At 35.0% G+C, this 22,835-nt stretch overlaps 1 protein-coding gene across 9 annotated transcripts in view; it reads right to left on the reverse strand.

Annotated features, from left to right (window-relative positions):
- USP25 (ubiquitin specific peptidase 25) overlaps positions 1 to 22,835 on the reverse strand; it is a 140,411-nt gene that overhangs the window by 45,617 nt on the left and 71,959 nt on the right. For 8 of the 9 annotated variants that reach the window (XM_032277154.1, XM_032277161.1, XM_032277160.1 and 5 more), the window contains 7 exons: positions 20,020 to 20,096; positions 17,700 to 17,773; positions 10,570 to 10,718; positions 5,270 to 5,397; positions 4,501 to 4,596; positions 3,211 to 3,372; positions 2,376 to 2,602 (listed from right to left, as the gene is read on the reverse strand). In XM_032277154.1, coding sequence (XP_032133045.1) covers positions 2,376 to 2,602; positions 3,211 to 3,372; positions 4,501 to 4,596; positions 5,270 to 5,397; positions 10,570 to 10,718; positions 17,700 to 17,773; positions 20,020 to 20,096 — 913 coding nt within the window. Of the gene's footprint in view, positions 1 to 2,375; positions 2,603 to 3,210; positions 3,373 to 4,500; positions 4,597 to 5,269; positions 5,398 to 7,011; positions 7,136 to 10,569; positions 10,719 to 17,699; positions 17,774 to 20,019; positions 20,097 to 22,835 lie in introns of all 9 variants that reach the window. The other variant, XM_032277162.1, reaches the window with a different exon arrangement.

Here is a 22,835-nt window from a genome sequence, read left to right on the forward strand (position 1 = left end):
CAGAAAATCCAGTAACCTTACAGGAAAAGATAAGACCCTCCCTGCCCAACACTTTAAAAAATGTACATTATAATAACAAAACACCAACATAAAGAAAATCAAACGTAACACTGGCAAAATAGTATCTGTAGCATATATTATACTACAGGCAAAGGGCTAATATTAGTAATACATTAAACTTTCTATTAAGCAATAAGAAAAAGACAAATGGCTCAATATTTTTTAAATGGGCAAATGTCACAAACAAGAAATTTACAGAAAAATATAAATATCCAACTTCACTCATAACTAAGGGAATACAAATCAAAACACAAAAATACCATTTTTCAACTATAAAAAACTACTAAAAAGTGTCCAGGGCTAGGGATGATACTGACGGCAGGCTTTCTTACACTGTGGGAATGCAAACTGTCTTAATGTTTTGCAGTTACATTTTTAAAACAGTCGTCAACATTTAAAATATACATACTCTGAAGCAGAAACGGTAGACATAAAGAAATAATAGACATTGGGGCCTACATTAGGGTGGAGGGTGGGAGGAGGGTAAGGATCAAAAAAGTAACTATCGGGTACTATGCTTATTACCTGCATGATGAAATAATCTTACACCAAACCCCCAAGACATGTAATTTACCTTTTTAACAAACCTGCACATGTACCCATAAACATAAAATAAACGTTTTAAAAAAAGAATTTATCATATATCCTACTTATGGAAGTGTATAAATATATATGTAGAAGACCAGCACTATTTAGTGAATATTAATATGGAAATTAAATGAATTATATCATACCTATGCGTTGGAATATTACACAATAGTTTACAAAATAATGCTAACTGCTAATATCAATAGGAATGAAAGGAAGAAAACAAATTTCCTGAGGAAAACCTTCTTTCCGGATCGATAATATTAAATATAAAAACCTTATCACATGAATGTCCCTCAAGCTCTTCATACTTAAAATGGCCAAAGGAGAACTCATATTTCTCTTTCCTTCCCTGAGTGGGAACTTCTTTGCCCACTGGTTTACCTTTTTTCCAAAATACTTTCTCTCTGGTTATTCATCCCATTATGAACTAAGAGAATCATTTGATTTCTCCCTCTCTCTTACCTCTAGCCAATGACTCACATCAGTCAGTGGTCTCCAAAGAGAATTTTAACTGCATTCACTTCTTCCCTCCCTCAATGACACTACATAGGTGACAAAAATTTCCTAGCTTCTACCCTCTGAATGTAATCTTTTAAAAGCAATCAGTCATGATGAGTAGAAAATTATCCAACACCTAACATAGTGTTTCATCAACATTATATGCTTGATTAATGTTTGGAAATGAGTTCAAATATTTTTTTTTTAATTCCCTCTTATTTGAAAAATACTAAAAAATCTTGACAGCTACTAATGCTGTTAGTGACCATCATATCCTATGTACTTATTAAATTAGGGCCGTTCTTTTCCAAATATTGTCTATAAAGAATAAAGTTGGTCATTTAAAGTACAACAATCAATATTGTTCAATATAATTCCAATCATGTCATATAGTTTCTCATTTTTTTAATAAAGAAATAAATTAGAATAAAATTGGGGAATGATAGTAGGGAATTATATTTTCACATGTAAGAAAAGAAAATGTAATAAAATCTGCCATAATCCATTTTTTTTAAAGTACACTTTAACAGCAGCAAAGTAGAAGAGAGAAAAGTTCAGGATAACTTATTCTGAAAAAAGAAAAAATAGGAAAGAATAAAAGAGAGTTCCGTCCAAGAAAGGATAGATGGCAACTTAACAAGACACACACACACACACACACACACACACACACACACACACACCCACCCACCCACCCAGAGCACTGTCCTTATTTTTCTTATTTTGCTGCATGCCAGTAAAAACTGTTACAGACTAGTAATGGAACACAGATATTTAGAAATCTGTTAGAGCAGATTAAAAATTAAAATCCACATTTTTAATTCTTAAGCCTAAAGAAAATATTTTATCACTGGAACTCCCAGTGCAAACTTAGATTAAGTACCTAATTGATATGTACAAACATTGATGCTGTATGACATTTCTCCAATGGAGTAGCTGTGAATACCAGTTTGAAATAAATTCAGAGCAGTAAACTAGAAAATCAGGCCATCTGCTATGTCATTAATCAGCTAAGCAATCCGGGGAAAATCTTTTGGTCCTTGTAAACCTGACACTGAGATTATAAAAATGGGGAGCCAGTCTAGTTTATCTTACATAACATCCTTTCTAGAAGAGAAAAATGAATGTATTTAAATATAAAATCCAGATGTAATTTCCCTTCTCAATATTAACATTATACATATCCATCTGGGGTGATAGTAACCATGCTATGAGATGCTTCTTACCTCTGGTGTCATTTTCTATTTCTGTCCTCCAGCGATGTAAACAACTTTCCAGCACAGAAAGTTCTTCTTCTGTTATGTGCCTTGGTGCCGGATGCATGGGCAAATCTGGAGGTATCCGGGACTGAGTGAATGGTTTGTGTATCACCGATCTTGATGAAATGGCAGCAACTGATGAAGGTGATGTGCTTGGCAGTTCTGAAGATGGGGCTCCCTGTTGTTCTGTTGTGCTGTATTTTTAAAGCACAGAGTGTTTGTTGTCGGCCTTTCAAACTGAAGCTCCCGAAAAAGATCGTGCCAGATCAAAAGTATTAAACTGGCTTATAATTCAAAAGAAAAAATCTTAACAAAGAAATATGTAGACTGATCTAATATCCTAATGAGATTTTTAATACATAAGAACTAAATTATTTTAGGATGAAGTTGTAGCTTTAGAGTAAAAACATCTTACTCATATTTATTTTTTAAAAACTACAAAATCTTATGCATGGTATTACGAGAATTTTCCCTTGCTTATCAGCTTACGTTACAGAAAGAAATTCTAATTTGACAGTGCTGTTTTTATGGATCATAAAATGGTGAATCTTACATAAGTACATACCAAAACATTCTAAACTATAATTCTGAGCAAATGTGATTAAAATTTTAATCCATAACCATAAAATCCACTGAAATAAGAAAACTCCCAGAGGATACAGAATCTTCTAAGTGAATACATTCTTAAGAGTTCACTAAAGTAAATTAAAGCATACATTTTACAAAAACCATCTTTAAAGGCAGCAGCCCTCATTATGTAATAAAGATAAGAAAACTGTCTTTTGCATGGATTATTTTTTACCTTGGTAATGTCTGTGATGGTATGGAACCACTAGGTGGGGAACTAGCATCAATATCATCAACAGGAGAAGTGCAAACAGGTTTACTTGAGGCAAATTCCAATGCATACTGAAGAACATCTACCAAGGGGAATCTTTTAGGACCGGAACCATAGCTTAAATATCTGTCAATCATAAAATGTACAAATGCTTTTATTTCTGTATACAGCATATTTGGGTTTTTATTATTATTATAAAATGTGATACAGTAACTTCAATAAAACTTCCTCAGCAAAATTCATTTGCTTTAAAATGAAGATGGTAAAACTGAATACATATTTATGGAAAACATAAATGTTCTCCAAAGACAGGAAACCAAGGCTGATTGACACTGAATGTAAGTGTATACTGTTAGAATTTGTAAATGCTGTTCTAAATTGTAACTCAATAGGAAGATGAAAACTTATATCTCCTGAGACTGTTTTTATTTTTAGATCTGGTATCTGGTCTCATTATCAAGACAGCGACATATACTATCCTCCTATCTTTTATCACTAATCATTTTTCAATAGAACTACTGGTACTTAAGAATAAAAATCATTAAATATATTATTTGATATAAGAGGTTTTACATTACTAATTTGAAAATTCCTAAAATAGGGGAATACAGAGTACATCAGGGGTTGCAAACTAAAATGACTTAAGTGACATTTCAGCCTTTAAACTTCTGTCTGGCCTGTAGAACATTTCTCATTCTAGATTCTGACTTCTTTTAGAAATAATCCAAATCACTAGACAACAGTGAGGCTACACTCATACATGGCACCATCCACTGGTATGGAATGGCTTTCATTTCCTGTAACACAGATTGCTCTCTAGGCTCCCGGCACATACCATTTTACACCTGACAATTTCCTCCTTTATGAAGCTGCTGAGAAGGCCTGGTAGGCAGCTGAGTTTGAATCCTGTTTTAAGGTGAAAAACTCAGGTACTATTCATTTTAACGGAAATCTCAAGAGTAATCTTTAGTTTCATGCAAAAAGAAAGGTCAATACTATATTCATTTAACTTTGTATCTATTTTTAGCAGTTCAAACATTACCTGTTGACAATGAAATATTTAATTTTAACCGCTAGAATCATTTTTTAAAGTCAATTATAGATTTTTAGTTTCAAACAAAACTAAAACTATTCACACAATATTACCTACTCCTAAAATTATAAATCACTAAAAGCAAATTTATAATTAAAAATCTAGTCACCAAATACATGGTTTTAGATAATTATCTCCTAACTTCATAAAAGTTAAAATACCTTTCTAGCCTTTGTTGTAACACTGTGAGGTAATCTTTCAGTCTCTTGATCTCTTCCCTCTTAATTCTTGTTATTTCTCTGTTTCTGTGCATGTATCTATCAGAAAAAGGCAATCATTAGCATTTCCAAATATAATGCAAGTAGATACAAGATGGCCAGGTGCAGTGGCTCGCGCCTGTAATCCTAGCACTGTGGGAGGCCGAGGCGGGCAGATCACCTGAGGTCAGGAGTTCAAGACCAGTCTGGCCAACATGGTGAAACCCTGTCTCTACTAAAATACAAAAATTAGCCGGGCATGACGGCAGGTGCCTGTAATCCCAGCTATTCAGGAGGCTGAGATGGAAGAATTAGTTGAACCCGAGAGACAGTGGTTGCAGTGAGTCAAGCCTGGGCAGCTTGAGCAAGACTCCATCTCAAAGGAAAAAAAAAAGAAAGTAGATACAATATTAAGTGTAGCCATCACCACAAAGCATCAATTCATTCAAAATTGTGTAAGATAAAAGGTAGGTAATACAAAATGGTATTTTTTAAATTCTGATTTTTAAGATTACAAAATTAATCTCACTTTTAAATTTCTTATAACATTATTCCCAACAACTATACTTTTCTAATGCAAAGTAAACTTCATTTACCTTGACAAATCGTATTAGACATTTTACACAAAAGTAAAAATTAATTCTAAGAAAATTACACAGAATTTTCCTCCTAACAATATTTTCTCACTTACTAAACTGTTTTAAACTAAGTCATGTAGTATACCAAACCATACCTGTCCAAATATAAAACTTGGGGAAATTCTAATTTGTTGTGAATTTTTTCTGGTCTTCCCAATGCCTGATTAAATTCAAATCTTGACAATTCAAATGTTAACACAGGTGGTAATTCAGTAAACCAATGCTGAAAGGAAATAAAACAATAACAAAAACTTTAATATCACCTTTGTTTTCTTCATTGCAATCTTAGGCACAGGATGTGGGCAATGACATTCGTATTCGTATCACCACAATGCTGACCTGATCTGACAAGTAACTGGATACACAATTTAGTTAAAACTCAACCTCTTTCTAAAAGTTTTCCACACCTCTTGAAAATTCCAAGAGTGGATAAAATACATGATCAGTAAAAAAAGAAATCTCACAACTGTCCTTTGAAAATAATTCTTTACATTAGAATTTCTAGACTAAAGAAAAAAACGCTGGTTAAAATCATGACTTAGTAGCTCAACTCTTCTGTCTTCAATATGATGTTGAATGGTACTTAACCATAGCATCATAATCTCCTGTGACAAAGTAAATTGTAAGAGGTTGTACTCGAATTAAAAAAATAATAATAATTACATTATAAATCATCACAACACTCATACTAAAAATGAAAAAATGGTGTTTTCCTGTTCTAACTTTAGCTCATCTGCTGGATTTTATACTAACTTATAAAAAGGACATATGGCTAACAAAAAGTTAATAATTTATTTAAAATCTTTCACAATAACTAGTGTTTAAAGAACTGAATGTCTCATTGCTATGAGCCAAATTATACTGAGTATAGCTATAATTTCCTTCCCCTAACCCGAGCTCGTAATCCCCATACATGCTTTGGCAACTGTTCAATTAAGCATGAAATTCAACATTTTTAAAAGAAAATTATATTCATATACAACCTCAAGTTATACATAAACATATGTATTTAAAGAGAAAGAAAAGGTAACAAACTTGTAAATCAACAAATAACAGAAGTATAAAATATTTCTGAAGTGCTTATATAAAATGTGCAATATGCGAAATTGCTGCATACTCTATTGTGTGTGATAATTTCAAAATGCCACTACACATCTGTCAATAAGTTAAGAGTATACTAAATTTAAATTTGAACATCCAAAAAAGCAAGAATGGCACACACCTGGCAAACTGAATTTGACGAAGATCTGGAAAGTTGCTACTTTTCTCTAAAGCAAATAAAAGCAAACGGTATTCAATACTATTTCTCTCTCAAAATGCTAATGATTACTTGAATTGAGATTTCCTGAGTTGGATGGCTATCTTTTACTGAAAGCTAAGGTTTAAGGAATTTGTTTTATATGAATAATACCTGAAATGGATTAAATAAAGTTATGAAAAATATCAGAAACATCTAAAGTTTTAAAATTGGATGAACAAAGTTTGCTTACTCATTTTGATCTCATGGAACTGGCAAGAATTTTTGAGTTAGTTCTAATCCACATATAAAATTATTAAGAATTAAAACATTACCCCAGACATATCACAAAGAACACTTTTGATTCTTTAGGATAATATTCTCTGTTCCATTTTATGATACTCAAACAAGAAAGTAGATTTCAAAAACTATCACTTTCATATTCTACTGTAATACTTTAAATGTCACCATTAAAATTAAATAGTTACATATTTTAATTCATGGAAATCTACAATGGCCACAAGAAATGAAATGACCCAAATTGGGGTGTACTTTTCTGTAGACCATGAAAAGTCCAGGAAATATAAATAGCTTCCATACCTTACAAAAGGATGTTCAAAAATGTTATTTAATATGTCTCTGTTATGAATGCATTTTCCTCTATCAGCGATGGCAGGTTTTTCCTACTACAAGAGTGGAAGGATTTCACTTTCTCATTCTAAAGCTGATGGGGACAAGATGAGATAACCAGACATTCTGTAAATTCATGTTTTAAAATATTAATGGTATGTCTAGCTCTGCAATATCTGGATTGTAGTATAGCAGTACATAATTTGAATTTTAAATAATATAAAACATGAGATATTTTTCTTTAAAAAAAAATCTTATTTCCATTCAACAAAAAACTATATTTACTTCTCTATAATCTAACTAGTATGCCATGCTTGTGAGACAGAGGTCATTCTCTATATCTCTAAACATATTATTATTATTTTACTATGTAATGAAACTACAGGAGGAACAGATTTCTGCAGTTAGTGAATAAAGAACTTACACAAACAGTATTGGCAGCACAAGTGCTTCTAAATTCATCACAATTCTAGAAATCTCACCTGTTAACAAAAATAGTTCCTCAAGAATATGTCATTTTTATGAGTTTTAATAGCTGGTTTTTCTATTAAAGCATAGAAGATACCTTGCTTTTGAGAGGATTACACAAATGCAGAGAAAGAAAATAAACATAAAAAACACACCTATCACTTCAAATTCGCCACAGAATACCATACCAAGCCAGGATGTAAACTATGCACAAGAAGCAAAAACTTTTCATTCCAGTTCAAAACTTAGGCTCCAGACATTTAATTGCCTTAACTCATTCGCCATTTTAAAAGATAAGTTCAGCATATAACCTCTACAGATGTCTAATATGGCAAATATCAATATTGTTTCTCTAATTTTGCTTTTAAAGCTTTATAAAAACTCCTTCTAGAACTTTAATATAACTTGGTACAAGTTTGTGAAGGGAAATTTGGCAGTACCAACACATCTAAATGAGTATGCCTGTGACCCAAAGATACTACTTCTAACTACACTTAATTTCTAAGTGCTCAAGGATATTTATAGTAAGACATTCTTCAAAATAATTGTTTTTCTTCATTATTGCCTTACAGGAGAATTAAATCAATTTAATTTAATAAATATAGACTACGTGACACTGCAGTTTTTAAAAACACTGACGTAAAGCCGTACACTTGTTCATGATATACTGCTGAGTGAAAAATGCAACTCTCAGGACAGTATGGACACATGCAAATACTTATATGTGTATATCAATAGTCTAAAAGAACACGCAGTACACATTGGCAGGAGTGAATACTCATATCACAAGTGAAGTATTTACTACCTGACATTTTTTTCCTCCAATAGACAATTAAAAGATATCTCCATGTTTCCTAGAGAGTCTGACTCATCTATAAATTGCATACCATTTAATTAAAATCTAAAATGCATCATTTAAATAAGATTTTTTAAGTATTTCAGATATAATCATTTTTAACTTATTCAGTTGTCTCTCAGTATATCAACCCCTAAATTTAAACTCTTATAGCCAACTGGCTGTTTTAACGTGGAAGACTGGGGCTCTTCCTATATTAGTTGGTCACAGCTATTTCAGCAAATGAGATGTTTTCAGGGCCAAAATAAAATAAACAATTTTTAGTAAATAATAGAGTACAGAAAAATCCCTATTGTTGTTACTTACTGGTTTTTAGAGATTCAAGAATAGTTTTTCTGAAGGACACCGTAAGACTATAATTTGAATACGTTATTTTTTAAAAAGTGATATTATATTTTAGTTAGTGATAGTCTCTTAAACCAAGCTGAATTATTATTGAAACTATAGTCTCCAGCAAATTTAGAAAGAAAGCTGGTAACAGGGATCACCAGTAACCAAATTTGCTACTGTGGAGATTGATTAGAAACTGCTAAACACAGAGAAGATCACAAATCATTATATTCCCTAGGCTAAATGAGAAAAACCTAGGCAGAACATTTATATTGCAGCATAGGGACATTCAGAGTATAAAACCAATAAAAAGATGGGAAAAAATATATAAGATATTTTAAATAAACAATGAAATTTTGATTCCATGTAGAATAAACAATTTTTAAAAGCTGGGAATATGTGAGCAAGATTATCTATCAATAAACCATAGTGTATTTTGGCTACTCTAACAATATAAAAAACATGCCATTCCTGCCCTCCTACCCCAATCATCCTTTTATTTAACAGCAAACAGATCAAATTTTAAGGAGCCTGCTTTCTTATCCCATTGTGTGATACTGTTAAAGTCACAGTCTTTAGAGACCTGTTTCCCAGTCAATAAAATAGCCAAATTTAATCATTCTTATTTAGAGGTTTATATCAGAATTAACTGTACAGCTCTTGTGTCCACATACCACATCCCTCTCCTAGACTCTGCTTTGATAACTCTGAAGCATGGCTATTCTCTATTGAGAATCACTGAAATAGATGATCCATGAAGTAGAGAGAAAGACTACTTCAAATACATCTCTTCCTCTTAACAAGAAAAGCATATTTTCATTTGTTTATGTGTGTAGGGGAAGAGAAAAACATGAGTGTGCACCTGAAACAGGAAAGGGTTAACTCCATCTTTAAGAAAAAAAATTAAAATTTAGATAAAAGCAATATATTCTGAAAAACACAAGAACAAAGTCTGCTTTTAGATAAACACAGAGACATCACTTAATATTTATTAAGCACCTATTCAGTATAAAGACCTCAGAAACTTGTTTGATAGGCACTACATTTTATTCATTCATTCAATAAATATTATGTATGCATTTACTATACTACCACTAGGGATACAATAGTGACTGACACAGATAAAGACCCCTACTCTCATTCACGGAGCTTAACAGCTAGACAACTATCAGCAATTGCTTAACAATGTTTGATTGGGCAGCACATGATATGTCCTTTGCTTACTGTTCAAGTGCCAAGACTCCCTGACACATAAATGCATGGATGAATGGCTACACAGATGCAGCCACAGAGATGGATAAAGAAACAGAGATGGGTGGAAAGAAAGAAAGAAACTAGTGGAAGTAGACATGTAAGTTAACAATATTTTATAAAAATTATTTCTTCCTTGAGAAGGTAAGTTCTTTCATCTGACCCTATCCAATCACATAGCAATTTTACCAAAAAAAAAAAAAAAAAAAAAAAAAGAATCTGGGCAGCCTGAACAAATTTCAATATTTGATATAATATACATCTGTTTTAAAGTCCATTATAATATCAGGATTTTTTTACTTTATATCCAGGAGCTAGCTTGTTGCTAATGGTGGTTACCTTGATTGAAAGGTACCTTCACAGAAAGGTCTAAAAAGACTGAACAATGTCCATGAAAGAGTTTTGACAATTCTGAGATAAATTATTACATGAGAATTTAACAGATTATAGGCCATACTGACTGGGCAGGTTTCCCGAATGTCTAAATTAGCAATTAAACCCAAACATACCGAGTATTCTCTCTCAATTATTAAGTAGCTATATAATTAGAACCTTAAATTGTGCTTATAGCATTGTAAGAAAGACCTAGGGAAGAAAGGGGACAATGAAAACATTAAACTCACCTCTTGGCCTGATTTTCCTGAATTCTCTGAATGTAAAGACTCAATTTCTCCTTCAATCATTGCAGCTTCTAGGCACTCATGCAGATCTTTGAACCCATTGACCTGAAGTGGGTACTGGCCAAACATTTCAGTGTTTTCAAATTTTTTACCTATAAGAAGGGAGAAAATTAATGATCCTCAATATGGCCTTCTGGTGACTAAAATTAGAGTTACGTAAGGATTCTCACCTGAATCTGAAAACTGTAACACTGATTTTGTTCCTGAGAAGCGTTAGTGTAATTTTCCTGTTGGTTTACTTACATATGTGCAAATGTACATTCATACCCAGCCTTACATATTGGTAATTGATATTACAAATCCACATATATGTAATTATATACACACATATGTATGTATATTTTTTCTTGCAAAAAGCATCTTCTAAGGTATACTGAACACCGAGAATATACACAGCAGTGAACAAGAGAGATATGGTACCTGAGCTGAGAAAATTCTCAGCCTCGTTTCAAAGACATTATACCCATTAACTGCACATATATTTATAAACAAATAATGATAATTGTTATAAAAAGAAAGTTGTGATGAGACAGAGTGTTGTGAGATGTGTAAAAATGAGAGCTAACCTAGCCTTAGCAGGTGGCAGGGAAAGAAGGGAAGACTTCCATGGCAAAGGACATTTAAGCTCGGACTTGAATAGTAAGTGGGAGTTAGCAATACCAGAGTGCTGGGGAATTATGGAGTATTCTTGGCCATGGAATAGCATGATGAAGACTTTAAGGCAGTAAAGAAGTTGATATGTTTAGGAACTAACAGAAAGTACTGTAGCTTGGGGAACCGAGGAGAGATCACAATGAAAAGTCAGGCAGGGAGTTTAAAATCTACAAGGTCTTGTGGTCCTATTAGGAAGTTTTTTTCCCCCTGCCACCACATTCTGGTTATAATGCAAAGTCACTGATATGGTTTTGCTGTGTCCCCACCCAAATCTCATCTTGAACTGTAGCTCCCATAATCCTCTTGTGTTGTGGGAGGGATCCGGTGGGAGATAACTGAATCATGGGGGTGGTTTCTCCCATACTCTTCTCATGGTAGTGAATAAGCCTCATTTTATAAGTGGTTTCCCCTTTTGCTTGGCTCTCATTCTTTTCTCTTGCCTGCTGCCATGTGAGACATGCCCTTCACCTTCTGCCATGATTGTGACACCTCCCCAGCCAGGTGAAACTGTGAGTCCATTAAACCTCTTTCTTTTGTAAATTGCCCAGTCTCAGGTATGTTTTTATCAGCAGCATGAAAATGGACTAATACAATCACTGAACAATTAAATCTAAAAATAACAAGTTCAGGTTTATGTCTCTGAAACACCTTTAAAGTCCCTGTGTGAAGTGAGTGGTCATCTGTTAAAGGACTATTGCAGAGTCCACCAAGAAATAAAGGTACTGTGGATTATAAAATACACAAATGAGATAAACTTATATACACATACATTTATGCATATATATGAGGAGGAGCACCAACAGGACTTGACTGGCTGGTTTGTATGATTAGTATTCAGGACAAGAGATAGGTAAGAAGGAAAATATCAAGAATGACAGAACTCTGGCATGAACAACTAGATTATTATTATTTTATCTTATTTTATTTTTATGAGACAGTCTTTTGCTCTGTCGCCCAGGTTGGAGTGCAGCGGCGCAACTTGGCTTACTGCAAACTCCACCTTCCAAGGTCCGGCAATTCTATCTCAGCCTCTCTAGCACCTGGGATTACAGCCCACCAACACACCGGCTAATTTTTGTATTTTCAGTAGAGACAGGGTTTCACCATGTTGGCCAAGCTACTCTCAAAACTCCTGACCTCAAGTGATCCACCTGCCTCAGTCTCCCAAAGTGCTGGAAATATAGGCATGAGCCACCATGCCTGGCCGATAATGTACTGAAAATGGCAAGACTTAAGTAAGAACAGAGGATTTCTTTTTCTTTAGTTTTGAGTTAGCAGTGGAAATCATTGGTTCAGTATGGCCCATGAGATTTCAATTTAAAAAGAGACTTGAATATGATTCTGTAACTAAGATGAGTATTCTGAAATAAAGACAGAATTGCTGACTTATTGACAGAAGGAAATCAAGGCAGTAAATGAGATGCCTGGGGGATGGGACCGGAAAAAGAAATAGGCCTGAAGAAAGTCCTAAGGGTCTGCTACCTTTATATGCAGAAAAAGACTATAAATACAACTTTTGTTAGAAGTACCCACAGAGTCAGGAAAAAAGCCACAGAATATCGTGTTACAAAAGCCAAAGAAGTGTATTTTTAAGGAAAGATTAGGGAAAAGGAGGAAGAAGAAGTTAAGAGAGTCATCAGCATTAATAACCGATAAGAATTCAATATGGAAACTGTATGAGTCCCTTATCACGCTGCTGATAATGACATACCCAAGACTGGGAAGAAAAAGAAGTTTAATTGGACTTACAGTTCCACATGGTTAGGGAGGTCTCAGAATCATGGCAGGAGGCGAAAGACCCGTCTTACATGGTAGCAGCAGGAGAAGATGAGGAAGAAGCAAAAGCAGAAACCCATGATAAACCCATTAGATCCTGTGAGACTTATTCACTATCATGAGAACAGCATAGGAAAGACTGGCTCCAATGATTCAGTTACCTCCCCTTGGATCCCACCCACAACACGTGGGAAACTCTGGGAGATACAATTCAAGTTGAGGTTTAGATGGGGACACAGCCAAACCATATTATTCTACCACTGGTCCCTCCAAATCTCATGTCCTCCCATTTCAAAACCAATCATGCCTTCCCAAAAATCTCCCAAAGTCTTAGCTCATTTCGGCATTAACCCAAACGTCCACAGCCCAAAGTTTCACCTGAGACAAGGCAAGTCCCTTCCACCTATGAGCCTGTAAAATCAAAAGCAAGCTAGTTACTTCCTATAAGGAGAGAAAATTAGTAATCCTCAATATGGCCTTCTGGCTACTAAAATAAAGATAAGGTAAGGATTTTCAACTGAACCTGAAAATTTTAACACTGATTTCATTCCTGAGAAAAGTTACAATTGGGGTACAGGTATCGGGTAAGTACAGCCATTCCAAATGGGAGAAACTGGATAAACAAAGGGATTACAGGATTGCAGGGCCCATGCAAGTTCAAAATCCAGCAGGGCTGTCAAATTGTAAGCCTCCGCAATGATCTCCTTTGATTCCAGGTCTCACATCCAGGTCACAATGATGTAAGAGGTGGTTCTATGGTCTTGGGCAGCTCTGCCCCTGTGGCTTTGCAGGGTATAGCCTCACTCCTGGCTGCTTTCACAGGTTGGTGTGTTGAGTGCATGCAGCTTTTCCAGGTGCTATCGATGGATCTACCATTCTGGGGTCTGGGGGACAGTGGCCTTATTCTCGCAGCTCCACTAGGTGGTGCCCCAGTAGGGACTGTGTATGGGGGCTCCAACCCCACATTTCCCTTCTGTACTGCTCTAGTAGAGGTTTTCCATGAGGGCCCCACCCCTGCAGCAAACTTTTGGCTAGGCATCCAGGCGTTTCCATACATCTTCTGAAATCTAGGTGGAGATTCCCAAACCTCAATTCTTGACTTCTGTGCACCCACAGGCTCAACACCATGTGCAAGATGCTAAGGTTTGAGGCTTGCATTCTCTGAAACCATGGGCCAACTGTACCCTGGCCCCTTCTAGCAATAGCTGGAGCAGCTAGGACACGGAGCACCAAGTTCCTGGGCTGCACACAGCATGGGTACCCTGGGCCCACCCCACAAAACCATTTTTTTCCTTCTAGGCTTCTTCTGAGTCTGTGATGGGAGGGGCTGCCAGGAAGACCTATGACATGCCCTAGAGACACTTTCCCCATTGTCATAGAGATTAACATGTGGATCCTTATTATGCAAATTTCTGCAGACAATTTGAATTTCTAGTCAAAAAATGGGTTTTTATTCTCTACTGCATTATCAGGTTGCAAATTTTCCAAAATTCCTTTTAAAATGGAACGCTTTTAACAGCACCCAAGTCACCTCTTGAATACTTGGCTGCTTAGAAATTTCTTCCACAGGATACTCTAAATCATCTCTGTCAAGTTCAAAGTTACACAAATCTATAAGGCAGGGAACAAAATGCCACCAGTCTCTTTGCTAAAATGTAACAAGAGTCACCTTTACTCCAGTTCCCAACAAGTTCCTCATCTCCATCTGAGACCACCTCAGTCTGGACTTCATTGTTCATATCATTATCAGCATTTTTGTCAAAGCCATTCAACAAATCTCGAGGAGATTCCAAACTTTCCCACAATTTTCTCTCTTCTTCTGAGCCCTCCAAATTGTTCCAACCTCTGCCTGTTACCCAGTTCGAAAGTTGCTTCCACATTTTTGGGTATCTTTTCAGCAATGCCCCACTCTGCTGGACCCAATTTACTGTATTAGTCCATTCTCAACCTGCTGATAAAGACACACCTGAGATTGGAAGAAAAAGAAGTTTAATTGGGCTTAAGGCTTCCACATGACTGGGGAGGACTCAAAATCAAGGTAGGAGGCAAAAGGCACTTCTTACATGGCAGCAGCAAGAGAAAATGAGGTAGAAGTAAAAGCAGAAATTCCAGATAAGTCCATCAGATCTTGTGAGACTTACTCATTATTACAAGAATGGCACAGGAAAGACCAGCCTCCATAATTCAATTACCTCCCCCTGAATCCCTCCTACAACATGTGATAATTCTGGGAGATATCATTCAAGTTGAGATTTGTGTGGGAACATGACCAAGCCATATCAGAAATGGGATCCAATGGATTTATCCACATGTAGAAAATCAATAACCTTACCAAGATCCCTTTTAGACAAGTTCTGGAGTCAGAAGCTAAATTGGAGCTGGGTTGAATAAATGGGGAGTAATCAGTTGAAACCAACTCTTCTCTTTAAAGGGGCTTAACTCTGAATAGGAATCAAGAGAGGGTATTAACTGAAAAAGAGTATGGGAGGGGATAGTTTTTTTTTAATTTTTAAGGTTTGAGATACCAGACCATGTCTAAATATTGATGAGAAAGAAAGTGGAGAGGGAGAGGCTCAAAATCCAAGCGAAAAATAAAATAAGGTCTGAGGTGACAGCATGACGGGAGGGAATTCTGAGCACACATCTAGAATAGTCTTTTAATATAAAACTGGATAATTACTTTAACATATAGGGGCAGATAAAAATACAGTAGAGGTAGCTATAGATCTGGGTTATGGAGCCTGAGACTCATATTTGGGATGTTGTTTTTTTAGAATATGATACAAAACTACAAAGGTAAAATTAGATTCAGGGACTCGGCAAAACCTGTAAGTTTCATTAACTTGACTGTAAATCAATGAAATCTGAGGTAAGATCTTTCTCACAGAATGAAATGATAAGCTAGATTTAAAATGAGTGGAAAAGATGAAAATATTTATTGCAGTAAAGGAGAGAAAGAATGGCGATTACACAAAACAAGTCAGGTTACAGGATTGGGAGCAGTGAAAATCAAATTCATGATCCACTGTATTTGGCCCATTTCTGTGACATTTTGCCAGCAACCTTCAGGTACTCAGTACAGACGCAGAAAAGATGAACAGCTTAATGAAGGTCAGAGAACAGGGACACGGTGCCAGTAAGGAATGGGGGAAAGAGAGTTGTAGGTATTTAGATGAACAAGGAAGGAGTAAAGTACAGAGAAGGGGTAAGAGGAGACAATGAACTAGAAGTTCTCAAAAAGCTGAGGTACTTCTGCAGTAGGGGTACTTTGACAAACAAATTAAAAGTCATCCCCAGTGTAGTACCATTAGTTCAAAAAAAGATATTAGGAAGATATATGTACAAAGTAAGAAAAAATTCTGAAATAAATTATTTTTACTGAAGCAAACACATAGTTCAAGTGAAAACGTATTAAGGCCACATTTATACAGCACAATCACTGAAGCAACCTACTAACACCAAGTACAAAGACTTCAACACTGGATTGACAAATTAAGTATTTTAATAACAACCACTTTTGGGAATTAATATAATAAAGGTAGAAATGTTCACACAGGGTATTATAAACAGTGCCTAGTCACAACCTGATCAGACCTACTCACTGCATCAGATACAGTGTTCTACTTCAAATAAATCAGAATTATTAAGATGGATGACCCAATATAATGTACTGTGCAATATATTCTACATATATATAAATTTATATATATTAACTCATATATAGCGCATACACACACACATATATATAACTTATATGTAAGTTGTTAGCATTTGAAGCAAACAAAAGTGTACCGATACCTCAATAAGACTTTTTAAAGACCCAATATCTGAATTAGTAACTGTCTTTTTCTGATTCCCAAATCATCTATATTCAAACAAAAACTTCAGGAAATCCACTACTTAGGATGGTGAAGAAAAAAACATTTTTTCAACTTTTACATTTTAGCTGATCTGGAAAAAGATAACTTTCAAAAGTTGATGCATTGGGTGATTTGAGAAAAACAATTTTTCAAAAGTTTATGCTTTGGGACCTAATATTACTACATGAAGTTACATCTAAAGAATCTCCTCCTTATCAGGAAAACCAAACAGAAACTGGTTAGGCCAAATTTTAAGAAACAGGTATTTATCTTAAACAGAGTAGTATCACTCTTAACGGATTTTTCAAAAGACAGAATACAACTTTTTCCTGAAAAACTACTATCTACATTTATAACCACTCAGAAAGTGAGAACTCTGTAATACTCTATGCTAACTTGCTAAATTCCATTTTCAACATGGAAAAAAAGAAAGTGAGCATCATACCAAGCCCAGTATCTAACTCCAATATTATCTTCAAAGGATCTACCAACCATCCCATCAATCCCTGTTTTCCAACAAAATAGTATCACAGAAGCCCTCTCACTAGAAAAAAAAAACATAAGATAAAGTCTCAATTAATATGTGATAATGCACTCCATATATTCCTTTTCATTCATTCACTTCTGTACTATATGCAAGTAACAGTAGCAATCCAACAAAAATTACTAGACAGAACAAATCAAATTAAAACTAAAACTCACTAAAAAAAGTAACTGAGAAAAATGAACTAATGAATAATAATATCTCTTCACTTGTAATAAAAAGTAAATGCATAACTATACCTTCAAGTACTCCCACAGCTAGGAATCTTCCATAGAACAACTCTACCATGGGGTTCTTTGGCTTCTCTTCATCCCTAAAGTGTGTCAAAAAATGTAAATGATTATAATTTTTGGACCTACAGAGAAAATATTAAAAGAACTATAACATATGACAAGACAGAAACACTTATGTGGCTATCACGCACTTGCACTTAGCTCTGTTATTTACAGTGTTACCTTGCTCAAGGTACTTAAATTTATTCTTCCATTTCTTCACCTACCAACTGAGGATTATTATGATAGTTGCACTCACAGGACTCTCAGAGGGTTAAAATGAGTTACTACATGTAATGAACTTCTAAGAGAAACTGACACAGTCTGTTCCAGCTTGATATAGTTCCTGCTCTTTCCATCATCATTATATATTTCAATCTCATACTTTTAGTCTGTATACTGCATGTTTATTTGGACTTGGGAAGGAAGGAAATCCACTTTTAATTAAAATAGATTTCTACAAAATGTTGTTATTTCCTGTATTTACATGGAAGAGTACAAATAATCCAAAAACAACAACCCTCACCAGGGAAGAAACAAGGTATCAGTTTTTGACCCAAAGTAGCTAAAGAGCTACTCCATCCTTTTCTGAAGTTTCACACTGCTAGTAGAACTAGTCATTTACAAATTTTCCACGTCATTTAATACAAAAATACATTTTTTTCTTTTCTGCTTGAAACAGACAAAAGTTGGTAATTTTAAGCTGTCTTGTTGTGGTTTGCCTGACCTAAAAAGGCAAAGTTTATCTTGGCCTGGCTGTTTAGAAACGTGTATCCACAATTGTGTACAGACTGTTCATTACTAATTTGTCTTTATATTAATTGATTTGTTAACTATTGTTCAAAACGGGGGAGAGGAAATACTATCTCTCTTGATGAATGGGTCATCATTTAATTCTTAGAATAACATTGATACGTACTTCACTTAATTTTTAAAACAACCCCATTAGGTAGTGTACTAGTCTTTAGTGCTACTGAAAAAATTCTGGCCCTTCACCTTCAGGTACATGGTAAGATACACTATCCTACTCACTTCTTAAAACTGATAAAACGCACATAACCCTTTAACCATACACTTCTGTAGCGGTTCTGTAATGTTAAGAATATTCACGCTATTGTATAACCAATCTGGGAATTCTTTTCCTCTTGCAAAACTGAAACTCTATATACATTAAACAACTCCTCATTTCCCCCTTCCCGCAGCCTCTGGCAACACCATTCTACTTTCTGTTTCTATGAGTCTGATAACTCTTGATACCTCACATAAGTGATTTACAGTATTTGTCCTTTTGTAACTGGCTTATTTCACTTTGCATGATGTCTTCAAGGGTCATGTTACAGCATGTGTCAGAACTTCTGTGCTTTTAAGGATGAATAATATTCCACTTTATGTATATATAGCACATTTTGTTTATCCATTCACCTATCAATGGATATCTGGTTTGCTTCCACCTTTTGGCTATTGTGAATAATGTTGCTATGAACACAGGTGTACAAATATTTCTTTGAAACCCTGCTTTCGATTCTTTTGGATAAACACCAAGAAGCAGAATTGCTGGATCATATGGTGATTTTAGTTTCAATCTTTTAATAAACTCCAAAACTGTTTTCCACAGTGGCTGCACCATTTTACATCCTCATCAACATTGCAGAAGGGTTTCAATTTCTTCACATCCTTGCAAACCCATGTTATTTTCTTGGGTCAGTGGGGGTTAGGAGGTTCTTTTGTTTTGTTTATAGCCACCACTCTAATTAGTGTGAGATATTCCTACTCACTTTGAAGTTAGACCACATAGCTCTTCCCAAGAAAATGTGAGCAGAAGTGATGTGTGTCACTTCCGGGCAGAAACTTGAAGAACCAGTATAATTTTCACTGCCAGCAAGATCCCAGAAACCTAGGTGACCCTGGGGCCCTGAGTGAACAGATAAACAGAGCCACTTGTTCACATGCACTGCTACTTCATGTCCCTGGCCTTCATGCTTCTACGTAAAAGGGTTTTGTCAGAATTCACATTCCTGACATCTTTCTCCACCTCAAACTCATTCCTCCTCATGAAAAGTGATTACTGAATCTAAGAAAAGGAACTGGGCATGTAAGATTATCTATTTCCGGGATCACTTTTTAGTTTCTGGTTAGACTATTATTTATGCCTGCAAATTCTAAATAGCTCGTAAATAATACAGAAAATATTGGGATTCCCATAAGTCTGTCTTAGTTTCTTATTTCCCCGTTGACATGCTATCCAATAATTCCTAAAACCCCATCTCCAAATTTCATGGTAACTTACGTCTCCTCTTCAGCTTTCATTTGGAAGGCATCTTCTAACCAATCTAATAATTTGTGTGTAAACTCACTCACATCTTGCTGTGGAAAGAAAAAAGCCTATTGATATTTGAGCCTACTAAAAAAATACTAGATGTTGTAACATCAAACCTAAAGCCAGTTATTGAAATATATAATTACCAACTCCTTACAAAGATACAAGTGAAATTTTCACATAAAATGCAAGGAACTTTAATAATTTAACCAAGATATAAGATATTTGAAAAAACAAGTCTTATATTCATAATCAATTATTAGGAAATAATTTGGGGAAAAAATACACAAACATACCCCCCAAAACCCAAACTTACAAATGAGATTATTTTTATTATTATTATGCTTTAAGTTCTCGGGTACACGTGCAGAACATGCAGGTTACATAGGTATACACGTGCCATGGTGGTTTACAAATAAGATTAAAAAAAAAAAAATCACTACTCCCCTCCAAATGAGCTCTGTAATGAATCTTTATAAAATGAAGAACTCATCTCACCAAACAGTTCTGCATTTTACAAAGAATTATTACTGGCTTCTCTCTTAGAAGGAAGACTAGTCCTTTTCCACAATTCATTTTCTTAATTCAACTTATATAACTTTTTAAGCCATATATACCTTTACTACCATTCAGAACCAGCTCATCTATCACCTTTCACCATTCCTTTCTTTGGTCCTTGCTCTCCTAACACACAAAAACAGGAATAGGTTGTGGCAGCTGTTATCAGCTACCATAATTCTTTCAATAACATGAGTTGGAACATAGAAAATAATAAATAGAATGTAAGGGAAAAACAAATTAACTCTACGAAGGCTGCTTAAAGACAGATCAATCAGGAATAAGCATTCTGCCCTTACTTACAAAGTAGCCCCAAATATAAAACAAACTTACTACTGTATATTTTTTCAACCAGTTTTTTAAAGAGCATGTAGGCCAACTTATTAACCTTAAAAAAATGTTGAAACTAAGGACTGGGAAGCTTAAGCAAATTGCTCCAAAGCTGTAGCGTTAAACAGGACCAAACTCAACACAAGAATCCAGCTGTAAACATTCACAACATCTGTAGTGGGTTGAACAGTAGCCCACAAAAATATATGTCCACCTAGTCCCTCAAAATGTGACACCAGTTGGAATAATGGTCTTTGTCAATATAATTAAGGTAAGGATCTTGAGATGAGATCAGCCTGGATTAGGGCTGGGCCTAAATCCAATGGTGAATGTTCTTATAAGAAACAGGAAAACCAGAAGACAGACAGACACATGAGGGCAAGCCATACCAAGAGGGAGACAGCGACTGGAACTAAGCTGCCTCAAGCCAAACAACACCGGCAGCCACCAGAGTATGGTGGAAGCAAAGAAGGATTCTCCCCTGGAGTCACTGGAAAAAGTATGGCCCTGCCAACACCTTTATTCTGGACCTCTGGCCTCTCAGACCGTTAGAAAATAATCTCTTGTTTTTAACCACTCACTTTGTGGTAATTTGTTAACAACCATCCTTAGGAACTACTGTAACTCCTTAAAACAACTTTTCATACTTTTGTATAACTTTAATTCACCTAAAGGTTATATCTAATAAAAAACAAAAGAGTTTCCTAGCAATCACAATATTCTTCAGAAGTTAATTCCTTTTTTTTTTTTAGAAATCAATCTGAAATTGACAATTATAAAATAAAAATTCTACCTACATCCATCAAGAGAAAAAAAAATAACAAGATCTTCACTGTATTTTAGTTTTAAGCTGAAACAATTAAAGGTATGATTAAAATTGACAGTATTGATCAGGGCCAGGTGCAGTGGCTCATGTCTATAATCCTAGCACTTTGGGAGGCCAAAGCAGGAGGATAGCTTGAGCCCAGGAGTTCAAAACCAGGCTGGGCAACATAAGGAGATCCTGTCTTAATAAAAATAAAATAATTTGCCAGGTGCAGTGGCATATGCCTGTGGTCTCAGCTACTTCGGAGGCTGAGGCATGGGCCCAGAAGGTTGATGCTGCAGTAAGCCACTGTCATACCACTGTACTCCAGCCTGAGTGACAAAAAAAAAAAATGTCTTTAAAAAAAAAAAAAAAAAGGAAAGAGAGGAAAGAGAAAAAATTAACAGTATCACATACCAAAGGGTATCCCAAGACTCTTGTGTACTTCAAAATATGATATATTTGAAATATTTAGGAAGAAGATACAATGAAAATATAAATTCACTTTAAAAAAAATCATGATGCTTACCTCATTTACGGATTCACTAAATTACCAGTGTAGACTTCAGACCCAAGTGTTTAGGGAACAAAGCAGAATCAAACTTATCAAGCTTAATTGATATACATCTACTTTAAAAGGCTTCTAAAGAAAAAGAATCACTAATTTCCAAAGTCAGTCTACACTGCCAGTCTGAAGCAAAAGCATTCATACTGTGGCCTTAACAGCCCCGCCCAGTTGTAACCATTTCAACTCTAACTCAAACTGAAAAGCCCACCTATGTACAAATATGGCTCCAAATGAAGTTTATACTGCCTCATCTTTAAATATGAAAAGATACCCCAAAATCACTAAGAACTTCTAGAAAAGAAAAAAGAAACCAAGAAAAAGACAAGGAAAAGGCATCCAGAAGAAAAGATAAGTCAGAGAACAGAAGTAATTTTTTAAAAATTTAATTGTATACTCAGAGTCACTGGAAGACAGTATGCATACTAAAGAAGAAAAAAAATAAAAATAAAACACATTTAGAACCAGAAGGAACGCCGAATGCTCTAAAATGGTGGTTTGGGATCAATTGCAGAATTATTTTTATTT

Source organism: Sapajus apella, unplaced genomic scaffold (genome assembly GCF_009761245.1).
Source record: "Sapajus apella isolate SASKATOON/1434 unplaced genomic scaffold, GSC_monkey_1.0 scaffold8, whole genome shotgun sequence".
Classification (NCBI taxonomy): domain Eukaryota; kingdom Metazoa; phylum Chordata; class Mammalia; order Primates; family Cebidae; genus Sapajus; species Sapajus apella.